The 17995-nt window shown below is 38.0% G+C and overlaps 1 protein-coding gene across 11 annotated transcripts in view; it reads left to right on the top strand.

Moving 5' to 3' along the window:
* Positions 1 to 17995, top strand: part of RAPGEF4 (Rap guanine nucleotide exchange factor 4) — a 154408-nt gene that overhangs the window by 88094 nt on the left and 48319 nt on the right. For 6 of the 11 annotated variants that reach the window (XM_048061613.2, XM_048061611.2, XM_013171531.3 and 3 more), the window contains 4 exons: positions 9391 to 9444; positions 9739 to 9845; positions 11735 to 11856; positions 13321 to 13504. In XM_048061613.2, the coding sequence (XP_047917570.2) occupies positions 9391 to 9444; positions 9739 to 9845; positions 11735 to 11856; positions 13321 to 13504 (467 nt within the window). The remainder of the gene's footprint in view (positions 1 to 9390; positions 9445 to 9738; positions 9846 to 11734; positions 11857 to 13320; positions 13505 to 17995) is intronic. The other 5 variants (XM_013171541.3, XM_048061615.2, XM_066999265.1 and 2 more) reach the window with 2 other exon arrangements.

Here is a 17995-nt window from a genome sequence, read left to right as displayed (position 1 = left end):
CGAAATCTTTATTATTCTCCAATTCTAATTATGTTTTGCTCAGATTGGCAGGAATAGCTAGTATTATTCTTTTATTGTTTTCTTGGGGGAATACTTACTGTTCACACAGATGTGCATTAGCTCATTTGTATTTTATTTACTGATTATTCCAAGTGTATTATGGAATTAATATGAAAAACAGGGCATATTAATCCATATTTTTCAGATCTAATGATGTGATTCCAAGTGCCTTTGTATGTTCTTAATCAATACAATTACTGCTAGTGAAGTATCAGAATGACACTGAATTAACTGATTGTTTGTACAGCAGTTAAGAGTTTCATTTCGTGCTGGTTAAATGTGTTGAGACCACAATTAGGTTTTGCTGTAAAAGGAAAGTTCCTCCTTACCCTTTATAGCCAATACTTGCTCCCTGAATTTATGCTGTTGGACTTTTCCTGTTGCTGAGTCAGATGATGATGTTTCCTTCTAGCAGACGGGGATTACAATGCTGATAAGTTGTCCTCAGACAGTGCACATTGCTTCTTGTTGCTTGGTTCTGTTCCTGTTAGATCTGTCTGGCTCGTCGCGTTTAGGGGAGCTGTGACGATGCTGGTGTATCCCAGTCAGAGATAGGAGATGTCTGGTGTCAGAATCACTATGAAGAAGGGCGCTACCCTAAGGAGATGACAACCCAGTTTTAAGACAAAAGCACCTAATAGATAAAGTGCGGTGCTTGATGTGAATGGGACAGGTAATAGGTTTGGCATATCAGCAGCTGAGGCTTTGACAAGCTTTTTGTAGACATGGAGAAATAGAAGTTTTAAGGAAGATAAGAAGGTTGTTTAGTGGATATTTGCCAAGAGCAGAATGCTTGTCTCTTTCACTGACGTACAAATATGTAAATTAAACAGAAGTGCTTGAATGGGTTTTGTTTATGACAGAAGACTGTAGGCTGTTGAAGTAATACTTGGCTGAAAGAAGGTTTGTGCTTTTTTAAAATGTGTTGTGGTCGAGCCATCAGCGTGGGATTTCTTTCCTCTGTTTGCTTTCATATACTACAGAGACAACCATTTACCTGCATTAGGAAATATACTGTATGTAGACAGAAAACATCTATGTAGATCATTAAAAAATCACACGATCTCCTTCTGTGAAGTAGCGTAACAGATGATGTTGCACTGGATATTGTTAAATTGTTCCTTCTCAGTTTCATTTTTATCAAAAATTTATTTCTGAAAAGGATGACAGGAAGAAAACTAAGGAGTAGGTAGGGCAGCTGGAATCCGAGACAGGTGTGTTACACTCCTTCAGTGTTTCTTCATTTCATGTATGTTCACACAATGCACTGTCCCGAACTTGGAGAGGAAGGAACCTGGAATCACCAGAAGAGCCACAAAATGGGTTTAAATTAACTTCTCTTCCCTGCTTGCCAGAGGCTTTACATTGTTGCTGACCTCCTCAGGGAATTCAGGAGGTAACCTTCAACCCCCACTAGCCCTGTCTCACTTTGATGGTTTTTCCTTTCTCTGTTAAAAATCATTATAAAATGCTCAGGATGAAATTGTAGGCACTAGACTTCCAGGATTTCACTTGCAGCATTCAGCAGTGTTTTCAGTTGCTCGTTCTCATCACTTGTCAGTGATGTGAATAGATACTGTCATCCCCATTTTACAGATGAAGAAGTTGAAACACTTGGAGGTGGAATGACTAGCTGGGGTCATACAGTAAATAAACTGGTATCACTCAGGAGACAGTGGGGCTCTTGGCTCACTTGGGTGACGTTTTGACTACATTAAAGTCAAGAGTTTCAATAGGGTCACAGTTTCACTCCTTAATTTGCACTCCATCCAGCCATCCAGTTTTGGCACCCTTGAGCTTGGTATGAAACTTGAGCTTGGTATGAAACCACATCTAAAACTGTACCACACAGTCCTCAGTGGGCAGTGCTCGTGGCTGAGTGTGATCAAAGTATAGGAGAGCCCATTCCATCCTGTACGTCTAGAGGCATGGTTCCCGGGAGCTTAGGAGGTGTGCACACGCGTGTGTGCACAACTTACAAAGGAACCTGGGAGCAAGTGAAACAAATACTCCAGAAGCTCATCAGTCTTTAACTTCTCTTCAGTTTGCTTTTGAATGGTTGTTGTGTACCTAAAGCATGTATGAGTGGCGAGTCTTAAAAAACAGTAACCTTGCAGCCTAATATTTATTGTACTTTTTCATCTTCAGCGTTATAGTTTGTTTCTCAAGATGTAAATAATTTCAGGTAAACATACTATTAAAGCCATGGAAACTAAGAAATCAGTAATTCTTGTAAGAGACAATGAAAAAAGTATTTATTGCTCTGTAGATTTAAAAAAATGCAGCAGCAGAGAAGCCAGTAACAATGCTGGGTTGAGATTCCTTATGACAACTGTAGTCACACCTCTGTCAGAATATCAGGAATGCTCACAGCGAAGTTAACATTTTCTGACATTTTATTCAATGCATGCAGTGTAGTTATAGCAGCTGTTTCATTGTAGCAGGGAAGTAGAAAAATGACAGGAAAATAAGACATCATTAGCCATGTTCTGGATTTTTTTTGTGCAGTGGTCATAGTCTGTTTCAATATTCTTTTTCCCTTTGACATTCACAGTGAAGTATCATTTTTGGTAATGGCTGAATCATTTTGTGTTAAAAGGATGGACATTTTCAGTTTGTCAAGGAAACATTGTAGAAGCGCTAAATAATGCAATTTCAATTTAACTTTCTAAAATAAATTTGCTACGCTGGTTGTATTTGAGAATTCAAAGAGATGCATTTTGCTGTTTATGCTATTAATGCACACAGCTTACTAAAGAAAAGCAATTTTAGAATGTATTTAAAAATACAGCTTTACGTTGCATTATGTTTAAAAAATACAGATTTTAAAAGTCGTCATTACTCTGAATAGTTTGATAGTAGCCCATTTACTGATAGTATCCAAAGCATTTTACAAAGGTAGGAATTATTAGTGTGTTTTTGTTTTAGTATTTTTTTTCCAAAAAGGGGAAAGTGAAACATGATGTAATTACTTGTAATCTATGTGAGGTCATGCAGTTGATTTATTAAAAGGAATAAAACTGAGCTGTCTTAACCATTGGTCATGACAATTTCTACTAGTCTGTTTTGTTTGGTTTAGTTAGCTTATACTTACCTCTGTCTATTTGGCTTACAATTGCTGTAGTTTTATGAAGTTCGTAAGATTTCTGAGATGTGATTATTTTCCTGTTTCTGTGGAGATACCATGATTTTGCAAACATCCTCTGGACTCTGTGCTTTTATCCATCCATACTTTGTCCTGCTTCCCACTTTTGCTGCTTATAGATGTTTCTTAAGAAGGTATGGTTGTCTTTTGTAAGCATGGTCCTGTGCAGACCCAGGAGCTGGGCTCGATGATCCTTGTGGGTCCCTTCCAACTCAGGGTATTCTATGATTCTGTGATTCTTTTCTGTGATTTTTGAAAAGGGGTATATAGATTTGAGAAACAGTGTAAAGAATAGAAAGGGGAGAGCTGTGAAAACTTGCTAATTTTGAGCTCTATCTTACTCACTGGCTGTACTTCCAGTGTATTGTATTGTGGGAATGTTTTTTGTACGTTTTATTTCCTGTCTAGTGGACCAGGAAGGGTAGCAATAGCTTTTCAGGACATTTATACAAGGAGAGTCAAGCACAGTCCTAAACGACAGACACCAGAAGACAGTTAGAGCCAGTAAGAGCTAGAGATGCTCTGGTTCCTGAAATATGCTTAGGAGAATCGAATGCCATGAGCCTGATTTGAAGCCACATTCCAGTGATTTCAGTGGTTTTGGATTAGACACTAAATCACCAATAGGATTAACTTCTGAGGGTGTAAAACAAATAAACCTCATAGTGATGTGCCTGTTGCTGCTGCCACCTTTCAACTTGTGTGGCTTCTGTCCTTTGTTTCTTCTGGATCCCCAGCCAGCCAGCAGGAAAACAGATGTCACTTGCAATTCTTTTCAATGCCCTGGTTGGAAATAAGGGATCAACAGTACTGCACAGGTTTATCTCATCACCCTGGCAACCTCACATGCCATGCTTAACTCCAGTAAATACAGAAACTTGTTCTCTGTTCAGAGATGAGCTATGCTGAGGTCATGGGAAAGCAAAACAAACAAAAAAACAAAACAACAACAAAAACATGATTCATTGAGGTTCACTGACTTCTATTTTATTACTTCTTAGTTCTTTGCAAGGCACGATTGCTACCTTAAAATTTGAGAGTAATATGTTAGGTTCCCTCCATGATTTGGTTCTCTAGATCCAAGTTGCTGCACATCTAAAGTATTAATTCATATGTAAATGCTCAGAAGAAACATCCCTTTACAGGGTATTTAAGGGGAATGGAAAAATATCTCTTTCATATAAGAGACATTCTTACCTTTTTGTTTAGCAGATTTAAATAACGTGACAAATACAGACCTCATGTTAGGTCTCTATTTTATTGTTATTCATTATTTATTTGTTTGTTCAGTGATGTAAGAAGCACAGAAATAAAGGTAGCCCATGCCCTGTAGTTTGTAATCTAAGGCCCATTTCTTCAGAGATGTCATGAGGTTGTACATAAAGATGCACATAAATGTTAAAGATGTACATAAAGTTATACACATGAATAAGTCCTATTTAGATCTATGGTATTGCCCTCATGCATAATTATATTTGAATCTTCAAAGGACTGGAGGCTAAAATTATTACTTACTCTGCTTCACCTCCAATTTAAAGAGAGTTTTGTGATTGGCTTCATGAATGGTACGCTTGAATGTGAATCCATAAATGTATAGTGATTAAGTTTGTTAATGTTAAACTGAAAGCCATTTTATCACAGTTTCTCTTCTCTTTCTGCTTCTCCCTTCCAACACCTGCAGCCCCCTCTTCTCCACCCTCCGGATCCATTTGCTTCTTCTCCCCTGCAGTGGGAGGATTAGCAGATCACAGTGTGGGCACTGATTGGAAAAGGGCAAGAAGTAGCTAAAGCTCAGGATGGTACTGCTGTGCTTGTCACTACTGTGGCCAGGAGATGGACAACAATTTGTATAATTGGCTTACATATTTGAGCTCTTCACCTAATAACTTTTCCCCTTATTCAGACATCCTGAAAAACGTGATTAACAAGTAGCCCCAGGTATAGCAACATTTATGCGCTTTCATCATATTAATTCTTCAAAGATACTGGAACGTGTAAAGAAGGTAATTAAACACTGCTGTCTGCTATTGTAAGGGAAGAGCTACTTCATTATTTCTTAGTGCTTTCTAAGTATCCCTTAATGGGGGATCCAAAACTGTAAAGACTCATAAAACATATCTTGGAGTTCAGTCAAATTGTGACTATTATTGTAAGATATGATCCTGTACAGGATCCAGCTCTTCTGGTAGGAAGTTGGTATAGGAACACTGTATCTGCTTTTAACTAATTGATATTACATTTCTCTGGCTTTGGAGCATGACTTGCCTTTCTATTACAAGCTCAGTCCAAGCCCTGTGATTCTATTTCTTGCATTTAATCTCATTGTTAGTGCAGCCAGAGTTCACTGCAGTATCTTTCAGAGGCTGCAGCTTTGGAGGTGCTCCTTGCTGGCCATGTCTTTTGGGCATCAATGAAACTGTTCCTCGGTAGGAGTGACTGCCTTGCTTTCTTGAGACCAGGGTTGCTGCTCAGGGTTGTATTATTGATCATCTCCTTAAGCGTCACCTTGTGGTTGAACTACATTTAGACATGCAAAGGTGTCCTTGAAAATTACACAGTACCATACAGTGAGAGTAAAAGGTACTTAGGAAAGCATCTAGTCCATCCCTGGGCCACCTGCACAATTAACTGTTCCTGACACTCCTGACATACCTTGGGTTTCCTCCCAAGCCTCCGAAGATGGAGAAACCACATCTCCCTGGCAATCTGTGCCAGTATTATGGTCCATACTGTTAGAAAAGCTTCCCCAATGTCTAACGTGAATTCTTTCTCGCAGCAATTTAAACCATTTTCTGATCTCTACATGATGGACTTGGTCACTTCTTTCTTCTTTTCAAAGGCCTTTTAAATCTGAACACTTTTTTTGTCACACTTCTGCTCAGACTTGTCTTTAGTCCAGCTGAACAACTTTAATTATTTATGTTGTGCTTTCTGATTAATCTTGTTGCTCTTCTCTGAATTCAGTTGGTTTATGTGTTTTTGAAGTAAAGTAGCCAAAGGAGAGACAGTGTTTTAGCTTAGGGTCTTATCTAGGTTGATTAAAGCAGAACTTCATTATGTATCTGATCTGTTACTGCATCCCCATGCAGTATTTGTTGCTTTCACAAAAGTATGGCATTGGTTACTCAGTTCTGTTTATTATCCATTATAAACCTTATTTCTTTGTCTTTAGAACTGCTACTATAAGATACTTTTTCCCTATTCTTTCTCTAGCAGATTATGCCTGCTTCAGAAAAGTAATCAGCACTATCTGTGTTGCATGATACCATCATATTTTTTCAAACTAATATCAAAACCATGTCAGATTATAAACTTGTTCTCCAGTGTGCGTGCAGTCCCTCCCACCCTGAAGTCTTCTGCAGAATCAGTGAGTGTACATTTGACTTCATCCTGCATTAATATTTAGTAGGATCAGATATACTGTATGTTCTTGAGACCCCTACTCAAAACAGACCTTTAGTACAACTGCCAGTTGGGCAGTGCTTCGCTGGTAATTACTTTCAAAATGTGTTTTTCCAACTGGCTTTGCACCTATTTTGTAAAAATTTAATCACCTTTGTGCAAGGGGCTATTATATGAGCCAGTGCCAGAAGTCGTGTAAAGAGTTAGAAATCTACTGGTTCTTCCTAATCCATCAGTGTTGCTACCTGGTCGTGGAAGGAAATTGGATCAGTTCAGCATGATTTGTTCTTGATTAATATGTCACTTGTTATTCACCTCCCTGTTCTTTTCCAGGTGCTTACAAATTGACTGTTTTTCTGGGAAGACAAGTTAAGCTGACATGTCTTTAATGTTTCAGCTCTTCCTTTTTCCATTTTTCTTCTGCTGCTTAGTTCCTAGGATTTCTCAGAGATGACTGCATATGGTTCTGAGATGTCCTCAGCTGTCTTTAAATTTTTTCAGACTCTTCAGTTTTCCTGCATGAAATTCTATAAACCCAGCTGATCTGAAAATACCTTATTTACATAAATTTTCTCATGCCTTTTTTTTTTTTTCAGGCTGAGATTTTAATCCTTTAACTCTGCTGCTAGCCATCTCTGTCACTGATCTTTTCAGTAAACGTTGACACAAAAAATAAATTGACTCCTGGCCTTTTTGAATTATCTGTCAACAGATGTCCTTCTGTTGAGTAGTAGATCAACACTTTTCCGTGTTTTTGTTTACTGTTAATGTACTAGTGGAGTATGTTTTGTAACTTTTTAACTCCTTTTAGCTTATTCTTGCTTCCTCATGACCCATTCAAGAAATCTAGCTATTAGTATTCCATTTTCATGGCATTTTTTCTTCCTAGTGTATTGTTTCTACTTTGATGTTCTTACTTCCTTCTGTGAGGTTCTGACAAGGGATCATTTCATGAGATCACCTTCACCCAAGACACCTTCTGCTTTCGCAGTTGGTCCTACTGTGTTGGTCAGAATCAAATGTAGAAGAACAGCTCTTCTTACTGCACTTTCTTGTGTTGTGACTTAACTTTCATCTGGATTTTTTTCCCTGTACTTTCAGGTTGAATCAGATTTCTTCTAAATATTCTCTTATATTCTGTTTCAGTTAGGATTGGAGGTTTACTGACAAATCTTCATCCATTTTCAATTTATTCAACTATTAGTTTTATGCATTTTGGAATAAAAATGTGTATTCATTTTCACTAGTCTATTGCTATTAAAAAGTTTTGTATCTTTATGTTACATGTTTTATCTCTCCTTTGAAGTATATTTCTAACTGGAATTGAAATCTGGAAGCTAGATTGAGTATATTGTGCTTTGTTGATTCATTTTAAGAATATAGAGTTTTAAAATAATTTTCATCTTGACTTTCATGCCAGTTTAACCAACCTCTTAAGCATATATTTACCTTCAGTCTCATTGAAATTGATGAGAATTTGAAATCCTTTTGGAAAGAAAATGGATGCAAAAATTCTTAATGCTCAAAGTGATATCTCTGACTTGATCCTTTATTTATATTCTTGTTTAAAATTTTTATTTGATAGTTTTGTTTGCATTAGAGGCATTTTACAACAGATTCTTGCTATTTTAGTGTGCTTTAACTGCAAATGTAAACTGTCCAAAGTATGCTTCACAGGAGTTCAGAAACCAACAAATATCAAGGGATGTTCCTCCTCCCTTCTGGTAACAGAAGTGTTTATAACTTAACTGAGTCTTTGAAAAAATGTTTAGATGTTTAAAGAGAAAAACCAGAGTCCTACTTTAATTGTATTGATCTGCCTTTTGAGACACTTCTTGTAAGGCCTGAGTAGAAATGAAAAACCATTTGCATAGTTTTCCATATACAGGCCTCTCCATTACAGTTATCTTACTGATTTCTGTGATGTGCTTCCCTCATCCTCCCCTTCCTGGCTGACCTGTAGTCTTCTGCTGCGTTCGTAGCTCTAGCCCTATCTGATTACCACGAGTGCTTTGTTACAGCATTAAAATCCGGTGGGAGTTAACAAACATGCCCGGTTTAAGGAGACCAGTAGCTGGCAGCCCAGCAGTATGCAGCCAGTGGTTCACCTGACCTGACCCAAGTCACCTGCTTTTACTGTTATTTTTCTTTCACCGGCCCCTTTGTGAAAGTCCTTGCCCAGGTGTCTGCAAGTGGCCTGTGTGCTCTTGTATTTCAGAAGGCTCTGGTGAGCGGCTGTGGAAGTGTTGCCAGCTAGGTGTTGAGAGTTTAGGAAAGACAGGTACTGAGAGCAGAGCCTTTTCATTGTTCCTGTTTGCGTGTTATTCCAGAAGAGGAGGTAAGAAGTTCTGTGGCAGGAGGACTGCTGGTAGAGGCAGCTGCCTGTTGAGCAATGCTGGTGTGCCCACGGGGATTCGAGAGCAGCAAGCAGAAGGGGTGCCCAGACAGCCTCAGATCTGGTGTGATGGTTGGCACTGAGCACTTCATTAGTACTTTGGAAAGCTTAACATGCATTTATTTATTCATATTCACAGGTCATGTCATTGTTTTAATTTGCCAAACATTAAAAGCCACGTTTGTCTTTAGGATGTCCTCAGAGAGCTTTTTCTACTTGCATCCCCTGGACACGGCTTGGACTTGCATACTTTGTTTTTACAGCTTTTTTGTTCAGGTGTTTATTTTGTTTGTTTTTGTTGTTGTTTGTGGGTTTTTCTTTTTTTCTGCTTTTATTTTACTTTACTTCTCAACCTTTAAAATGTATTTAATTTCATTTTATTTTTCAGACACCTCTTATTGAACCTCACATCCCACATCGTCCTACTAAAACCATTACACAGGTAATAGGACATAGGTGTGCCATAGAGCCAGGCTGTGAGATAAATGGAAGTAACTCATTTCCAGCAGTGCGATGCATATCAGTTGGCATGGTGTTTTCTAGATGTGATATGTATGTGAGATTTAAAATCCACAATATTTTGCATTGCTCTGAATAAGTAAGCATCCATGCAAGAATTTTTTTTTAATTTAGGGAGAAGAGAACTTGTGCTTTGTTTTGCAGAAGGCAGTACAGAGACTGTGGAAAGTTTAAAATCTGTGTGTCTTGGTCCCTTTTTTTCTCCATGATCACCAAGGTTCCTTCAGAAAAGATCCTCAGAGCTGGAAAGATTTTGCGGAATGCAATTCTGTCCCGAGCCCCTCACATGATAAGAGATCGTAAATATCATCTGAAGACGTACAGGTGTGTGAGCTGATTGTATAGAGGTCTCTGAATTTTTATGCCTGCCATCATCTGATTTGTGATTTATGCCTTACCATGCTTGCAGGTCTCAAAAGGTCTGAAATTATCCTGTGATGCTATTTGAGTCTGGGTGTTATGAGGTCTTTAATGGCCCTGGTAAATCCTTACTGAAGTAATTTGACTGGAAATTGAGTCCATGATTGTGAACAGAGCATTCACATACAAAAACTCTTCTAAAGTTAATAACATAGTTAGCTGGGATATTCCGTGCAATATCAAGTTAAAATGTAGATTCTGTTCTCTTCGTATATTAGTAAGAGATAATAGGAAATCTCATTAATTATATTACATGACTGTACAGATTGCTACAGTAGTGTTGCTCAGTGTGGAATTTTGAAAATTCACCTAGTGAGAAACATTCCTTATGTAGATGTTCTGCTCTATTCAAAATTACTTTTTTCAGTGTATTGCCAGGCTTTCTTATCTTCCTGCTGGTGGCAGCACTGTCATGCTGAAGTGAGATAACAATGGCACTTGCAGAATAGGAATCTGACTTCAGGGAGTTAGGATCTATCTCCTGTTGCCTTAAGAAACAATCAATTTGTTTTAGTGTCTAATGTTTAATCGAATACCCAATGCATTATTTGGTGAATATTTAAATAAAAATTGGTTTAAAACCTCTGAGTGTCTTTTTCTGAATAGTAAATCATTATGTTGTTGATCTACTTTGGGGATAAGTGCATTGATTTTCCATATTACAGTCCAAAATACATTTAATGTGATTCAAGGTATTTGAAGTTTGTGAGCTGATCTATCATGACATGGCATGGCTCGTTGTTTTAGAACAATTAAAGAGCATGTACAATATATGAAGACCAATGCTGGTCCAGCTAACTGCACCATTTTGTCTTATGCATAACTGGGAAATGCCTACAGTTCTATCCTTGTTTTTTTTTTTTTTTTAAATATGGAATGCCAAAAATTAAATTGTATCCAGGTGAGGAAAAGTTTTGTCATCGAAATGGGATTTTAATTGGAAGAGCATTATTTAAGCTACATTTCATCAGTAATATCTACTTCCTTAGTCTCTGAAAATAATGCATGAACTGCAGAGCCATGAGAGCCTGTCTAGAAGGACTAGCCAGCTTCTCTGTTCAGCTACAGATTTGTCAGTTACAGATGTCATCAGTTAGATTTGTAAGTTTTTGATCGCATTGCTCATTTGCTTCTGTTCTGCTTTGTTAGGAAGTATTATGACAGAATTTTATGTAGTGACCAATGGGCTTCTCCCACCAACACCTTTGGGCATTCTCCAGAACTTGAGGCCTGCTGCTCTTTACCTCTGGGTCAGTCAGGAGCTGCAAGGTGACCAGTACCTAGCAAGAGAGAGCCTCAGAAACACTGTAGACCTACAAACCACTGTCCCCAGATCCAGTCTAGCCACAGTTTGGTTACAAATCAAGGAACACCCTCAAAATACTCACTCTTCCTGTAGGGGCTGTTCTCACTGGCAAAGCTGTTAGACCAGTGTTAGATGATAAGTTTCATGCAGAATGCTGAAAAACTCCCATTGTATACAGGGGAGGTTTCCTCTGAAATTTGGGTTGAATGCTGTTACACCAGTGCTACAGATCTTGTACCAGCTGGCACAGGCTCACTCTGACCTTCTGAACATTGCATTTCCCAAACCACCTGTTGTTAGCTGAGCAGATTCTCACAAAACTGAACACCTTCACTAGTATTTGAAGTATATATGCATAGTTGGTGACATTGTCTTTTCTATAACAAGATCTAAGAGTTTAAGATATCCCTGTTCTTGGCAGATAGTGTATGTGATCTCTCTCTTGGCTACCTCCCTTTTCATTTCTGTCTATTTATTTGTCCTTCAGGCAGTGCTGTGTGGGGACAGAATTAGTTGACTGGATGATGCAGCAAAGTCCTTGCGTCCATTCCCGAAGCCAGGCTGTTGGCATGTGGCAAGTATTGCTGGAAGAAGGTGTTCTTAACCACGGTAAGTTTAAAAAAAAAAAAATCAGAGCCTTGACTAAAACATGGGCAATGTGTCCCATCATTACCTCTGTAGATCTCTTTCTTGGAAAAAAAAAAAAAAAAGGGGTTAATGAGTCCAAAGGAAAAGCTACAGATCAGCATCTTTATAAGTGCAAGTGCAACATGTAGACAGTCTTAACTGAATCTTGCTACCAATATACCTTTATAACTTATGAAAATATTGAAAAATAAATGAAATTGCAATATTGTGGTAGCAACTGTAATTAGATGTATTAGTGCACTGGTTTGTGATTATATTGCAAAAGCTGGATAGCACTTAAACCAAAAACAACATGTATTTCTATACACAAAACTGATCTTCAAGTCAAAGATTTGCAAGTGAAAGATTTGGAAGTGTTTGTGAGCATTTCTTTTTGTTCAGATTCATAATTTTGGAATGAAATTCACTGTTTTTTGAGTGGTTCCCAAAATCAGTACTCCAAATATCCCAGTGGAGAGATCTGGGATTTTATGTTAGTTTTCTGACTGTGTTTTACGTCACCTCAGTTTCCACTTCACAGGATTTACTGGGTAATGAGATGTTATAGCCCTCAAAAGGGCAGCTTTCTATACCAATATTCATATCTGAAGTTTTGCATGTACAGTTTTATGAAGTTCAGAACAGCAGCCCTGTCACAGTACACTTCCAGTCATTGTCTGTTGTGCTTCCCATGTCCCAGGGAGAAATTTCCACCCTGAGAAGACAGATTGTTTCCACCACTTCCGTTCCCTCAGGGCTGTAGCTTTAATTCCTGACAAATACTGTCTTGAATTCTCAAGGTCATGTTGCTGCAACTGCATCGCGACATCCAGCTCAACACACCTCTCTGGCTTGCTTGGAAGATTAAGAGTTTGTCTTCTGTTGTCATAGCCTCTCTTTAGAAGTCTTATCTTGGAAGACTGTCCATTAAGTTCTTCCTCAAAGATATAAGTCAATGAACTTGGCTTTGGAATTATATGTTGATGATGACATTTCTGGAACGTGAAAAGGAGTTTAGATGCTTCTTGATCTGTTACCTTTCAGCCCTGTCTGAAACAGGTATGGTAAGGTGGTCATGTCAGAGAACACATCTTAGAAATTCATGTTATAACTATTTTCCCAGTTGCTTAAATAAAATGATTTGAAACAATAAGAACAGAAGCAGATCTAGAAAAGAAAACATACACGCACACACATATATGCACACCCACACTGCACATAAATTGAAGTCTTTTGGAAAGTATTTGTGGTACACAATTTAAGTGTGTCCTCTAAGTTATATAATTTGGACATGCCTGAGAAATGAGCGTGATTTATATTTTTGCAGTTCTTCTGTTTTCTTTCTCTTCTTTATTAATCCATCTGCAACGTATAATGCTATGCAGATTTCTACAATTTTAATTTGAATGAGGAGAGATTAGTGTTTGATATGTTCTGTTTTTTCAGTGGATCAGGAACACTACTTTCAGGACAAATACTTATTTTACCGATTTTTGGATGATGAGCGTGAAGATGCCCCTTTGCCAACTGAGGAAGAGAAAAAGGAGTGTGATGAGGAGCTGCAGGACACTATGCTTTTCCTGTCTCAGATTGGGCCAGATGCTCATATGAGGATGATTCTCAGAAAACCGTAAGCAGATTAATGAATTAATATTACGCACAGGCCTTTTTTGTTGCATGGGAACATGGGGAAGCTATATATATTTTCAGGCATCCTTTAGCCATTTTTTTCATTTCGGTGCCAGTTTGCTCAAACTCCAAAGTTTGTAAGTCAGTATTAAATAATTTCTGGTCCTTATTCGTGTTTATAAATTGAACTGTGTATTCAGAATAGTCATCAAAGGCTATGAATGCTATCATACCTTGTGGAAAATGCAGCATTATGAGTTTTTATTTCATTTCAGAGTATCCCTAAAAGTAAGGTGCAGATTCCATTAACGCTTACAGTGCTGGCATGCCGTTCAATTAACTACACTGCTTTTGGTTATTGCAAATGAGTGGAGTGGTAGGGCTGACAGCATAGCAGGTACCTTTCAATTACAGTCATAAATGGCAGCCCTTAATTAGACTCATCTTTGGTAGAACTTTATTGAATTGAGAGAGACTGGTCTTCCCGTGCCATAGTTTACTAGCAAGGTGTGAAATGTGGCTTGGTAGATTTATTTATCTATCCTTATTGTTATAAAATAGTATTTTAAGAAAAAAAAAATGCTTTCTATACATAGGCTGCAGAGGATGTCTGCCTAACCTTTTCGTACCTATCATATTATGTCCTCTCACTTATTGGTTGGCTAACCATCGTTTCAGCAATACATTCTGGTCACACTGAAAACTCTGCTAAAGCCCTTTTCTACAGGCAGCTTTATAGTGACTTCAAAGCAACCAATATAAACTCTGTTTGATCCTCAATTGAAAGCAGCCTCCTTATTATGCAGGTAGTGTTTAGGGGCCACTGAAGACATACTTTACTGCTAATTAAGTGCACTGAGAATTACTCAAGGTCACCCTCACTAACGGTTTACTTGTAAGGGTCAGTTCAAGAAAGGTAAGTAGTACACAAAGCTGGATCCTACTCCTTCTTGAGGCCATTGACAAAGTTTGTCTTTATTATGGGGTAGGCTCGGGCCCTGGCTACCATGTGAGAATATTTTTATACTAAAAATGTCTTGAATCGACTTAACGCACATGCTTGTTCATGTTCTGTTTCTATCTGTATTCTTTCCCTGCTCCATTCTTCTCCCAGTGTTATCTGTTTAGATCATAAGCATATTTGCACATTGACCTGACTTACCCTGTGAATACAAGTTAGACGACACCTTTCCAAGAACTCAATGAAAGCACTGAATTTCAAAAAGTACAGTCAGATATTTGTGCTCATAAAAATAGATCTCACTGCTGTGCAGCAACACTTTTTAAAGGATAGCTTCTCTTTCCTCTGTTTGGTAGTTGTCTAGTCAAGGACAATCAAAAGGAACACTCCCTTCACACAAAATGCATAGACAAACCAGTCTGGGAGTATGGTGCCCCCATAAACCTTTATGGTGTCTGGGAAGCACAACATTGTCTCCTCTCAAAGATGTCCACTGCCTTTTCCACTGAGGAGTGAAAGAGGGCTTCTTACAGGCATGAGCAGATGCCAGTCATTAGGAGACTGTGAATAGCACCTTGTGTGCTGTGACCCTGCAGCTCTGAACTCTCTCCTTTGCCTCAGGCTGACTGAGCAGGTTGGTTCTTATGGAATTGCTCCCTTAGGTCATAATTTTTTTCAGCAGCTTGCTACATTCTCTTTCCATCATGACTTTCAGAGCAGCCAGTGTAAGTTTATGCTGGCAAGATCAGTGTTGATTATCATCCATGCTCCTTGCAGAGTTGAAAGGTTGGCATGGTGCTGTGAAAAGTATCGCTTTTCCCCCTGTGTCGTCACTTGCACAGCAACACCTGAAAGAATATTCATAGGAGATTTTTCATGCAATATAGTGAGGGGAATGAGGTTTTCTCAAGACTGACAGCCATCTGACATCTTTCCCTATCCCTGTCCCTGAAAGTGCTTATTTTTGCTGCCCTTTGCTCATGGAAGCAAGTTTGTACTGTCAGGCACCATATTAACTACTGTTCTAGTATTCAGTTTACATATGTTATGATCCTGTTAGTTGAAAATCCAGTCTGTGCTGAGGTGTATCAAAGCTATTGAAATCTCTGAATCCTCAAAGCCCTGCTAGTTTTGACTAGACACCATTACAGCAGCCAAAAGTTCAAGGAATTGTCAGGGCTTTAGAAACACCGGCTGTAGCTGACCTGCACAGGACCCACAATTTTCAAACCAACACAGCTGCATTTTACAATAGTCACCATTTCCGGAGAGGTTACAGAACTTCGATAATTACCGTGAAAGAAATAAGACAATATTCTTTGATGAGAAGATTACTTTGAGAATTTGATTGTATAATGAAGCTGTTGCTTTGAAAGGTACTTTCTATTGTTCAAAATCTGAAAATCTCTAGCAAAAAGTGTCACTTGTTTTGACAGCCAACTTAAAAAATTCTCTGTTTATTACATTAACTGCAGCATTTTAACTGTCAAACTGTGAAAGAATGTTCTATAGTTTAAAAAACAGAATAGAGCTCAGGGAATTTTTGGCAGGCTCTTGTTGCTATTGGTTTTTTTTCTTTGGTTGGTTAGGGTTTTTTTTGGAAACACATACACTATGAATATGAAAATAGCCTTTTGCGAAGTGGCAAACACAGCTCTCTGCTCCCTATAATGCCTGGAGCACAGGTACAGACCTTGAGCAAGTCCCTGGCAAAAAATGTTGTGGAATTAATACATCTCTTCCTTACAAACTTTTCAGTCCTTCAGTGTGAAAATACATACTGAAAATATATTTTTAGTTATTTTTAGCTGATTTGAATAGTGTTCAGATATAGCTAACTTGATGGTTAACCCTAATGGAATAGGATGTACAAAGTTGGACGCAATGATAACAGAAGTCTTTAAAGAGAGGATGATGTTCATTAGGAAATGGTATGTAACTCCAATGGATTGTATTCTGTTTTAATACTCCAGTGTACAGTAAGTTAACAGTATGACTGAAACAATAAGTTTGTGTCATACATTCTTGGTAATTGTGCTCAGCAAATTTTATTATCAGCGCAAAGAGGGTTTGATTCCATATATGATCACTAAATAAATTTTAGCGTCACTTGCAGAAGTAAGCTAGACAGGATGCTAGGGAGATCTAAACATCTAAACTTAGTAAACAGCACAAAACATATATATAATAAAACAACAATTTAATTACTGCTATTAATCTATAACTTCTTGAAGGTACTGTAAAAATTAAGCAAACTATATTTTCTTTATTGTTTTTATTTATATATCATGTTCCACCTGGCTGTCAGTAGTCAGAACCATACTAGATTTTCCCATAGACTGTATTTAGTTCCATAGTCCTTGGTGGGGATTCCTACTGATGACGTTTAATGAATTAAGCATTATTCCTGGGACAGGAAATACAGATTATCTCTCCACATATCAGTTCACTGATATTTGCAGGTATTATTTGTGTTAAGTGGTATTTATGGAGTTAATCCATAAGATTCAAGTACAAAGATTATGGAATCAGCTTCCATACTCGAGTAAGTGAACATGCATTCGCTTCCACACTCAGATGCAGATACTGGGTAAAATTTTTCTTGTCTCCTCTGTATTCTTTGTAGTACTTGTAGGCAAAACTTGTACTCTGGAAAGATGCTTATTTGACATACAATCACAGTGTTATGGGGCCTCTGATCTTTTCACTTGTTCTTACCAACTCAGAATTTTCTGGTTAATTATATTGTTTGTATGTACATGGTTTATCAGTGGTGAAGTGCTATGTTATTGTCAACATCCTAGTCACAGAGAAGCTCAATGTTTCTGACCTTGATAAATTCTCCAAACACTGAGCAGTTTTTATTGATCACTTAATACCACCTGAGTTTTCCTATCCATTAATGTGTAGCCTCGTTCTCTATACCTATGCCATTTATTATCCTGTCTATAACCAGCTATTGCTGTTAGAATAAGTCCCCTGCAGAAACTAGGTCTTTACACAGCAGGATCCTACAAATCAACATCAGTGGGTCACCACACAGGTTTTATAGAAGCAGTGATGCCTAATATCTCTCCACGTGACATCTGCAGAAGCAGAAGTAAAGACTGGGTACATCCACTGTAGATTGTCAGTCCTCCCAGTGTGCTAACACAGGAGACAAATGGACATACTGAAAAAAGAGTGCACCCTTTTGTCTTGGCAGAGATCTGATCTAGTTAGACATCATCCTTTCATATGTTAATTTCTTGTAGGAATTTGTTAATTTGATACACTACCTTATCTGTTTTCCAAGATATGCAGGCTTTGCAAGGGTGCAATAAAATTAATGTTGTTATTTCCTGTGGGGAGTACTTTTTATTAAAATCTTTACCTTGTGGTTCTTAAATCTCCAGGGAAAGGTAGATGGTACTGGCTTATCTTTATTCTGTACTTAATTAAGCTTCTACTGCCCCCCATAAATCACTAGGAGTGGCAGCCTTGTAATTTCAACAGATTTAGAAATAGAAAAGAGTAATTTGAGTCACTAGA

Source organism: Anser cygnoides, chromosome 6 (assembly GCF_040182565.1).
Source record: "Anser cygnoides isolate HZ-2024a breed goose chromosome 6, Taihu_goose_T2T_genome, whole genome shotgun sequence".
In the NCBI taxonomy this organism is placed as follows: Eukaryota; Metazoa; Chordata; class Aves; order Anseriformes; family Anatidae; genus Anser; species Anser cygnoides.
The sequence above is the reverse complement of the archived record's forward strand: the minus strand, read 5'-3'. Positions and strand labels throughout refer to the sequence as shown.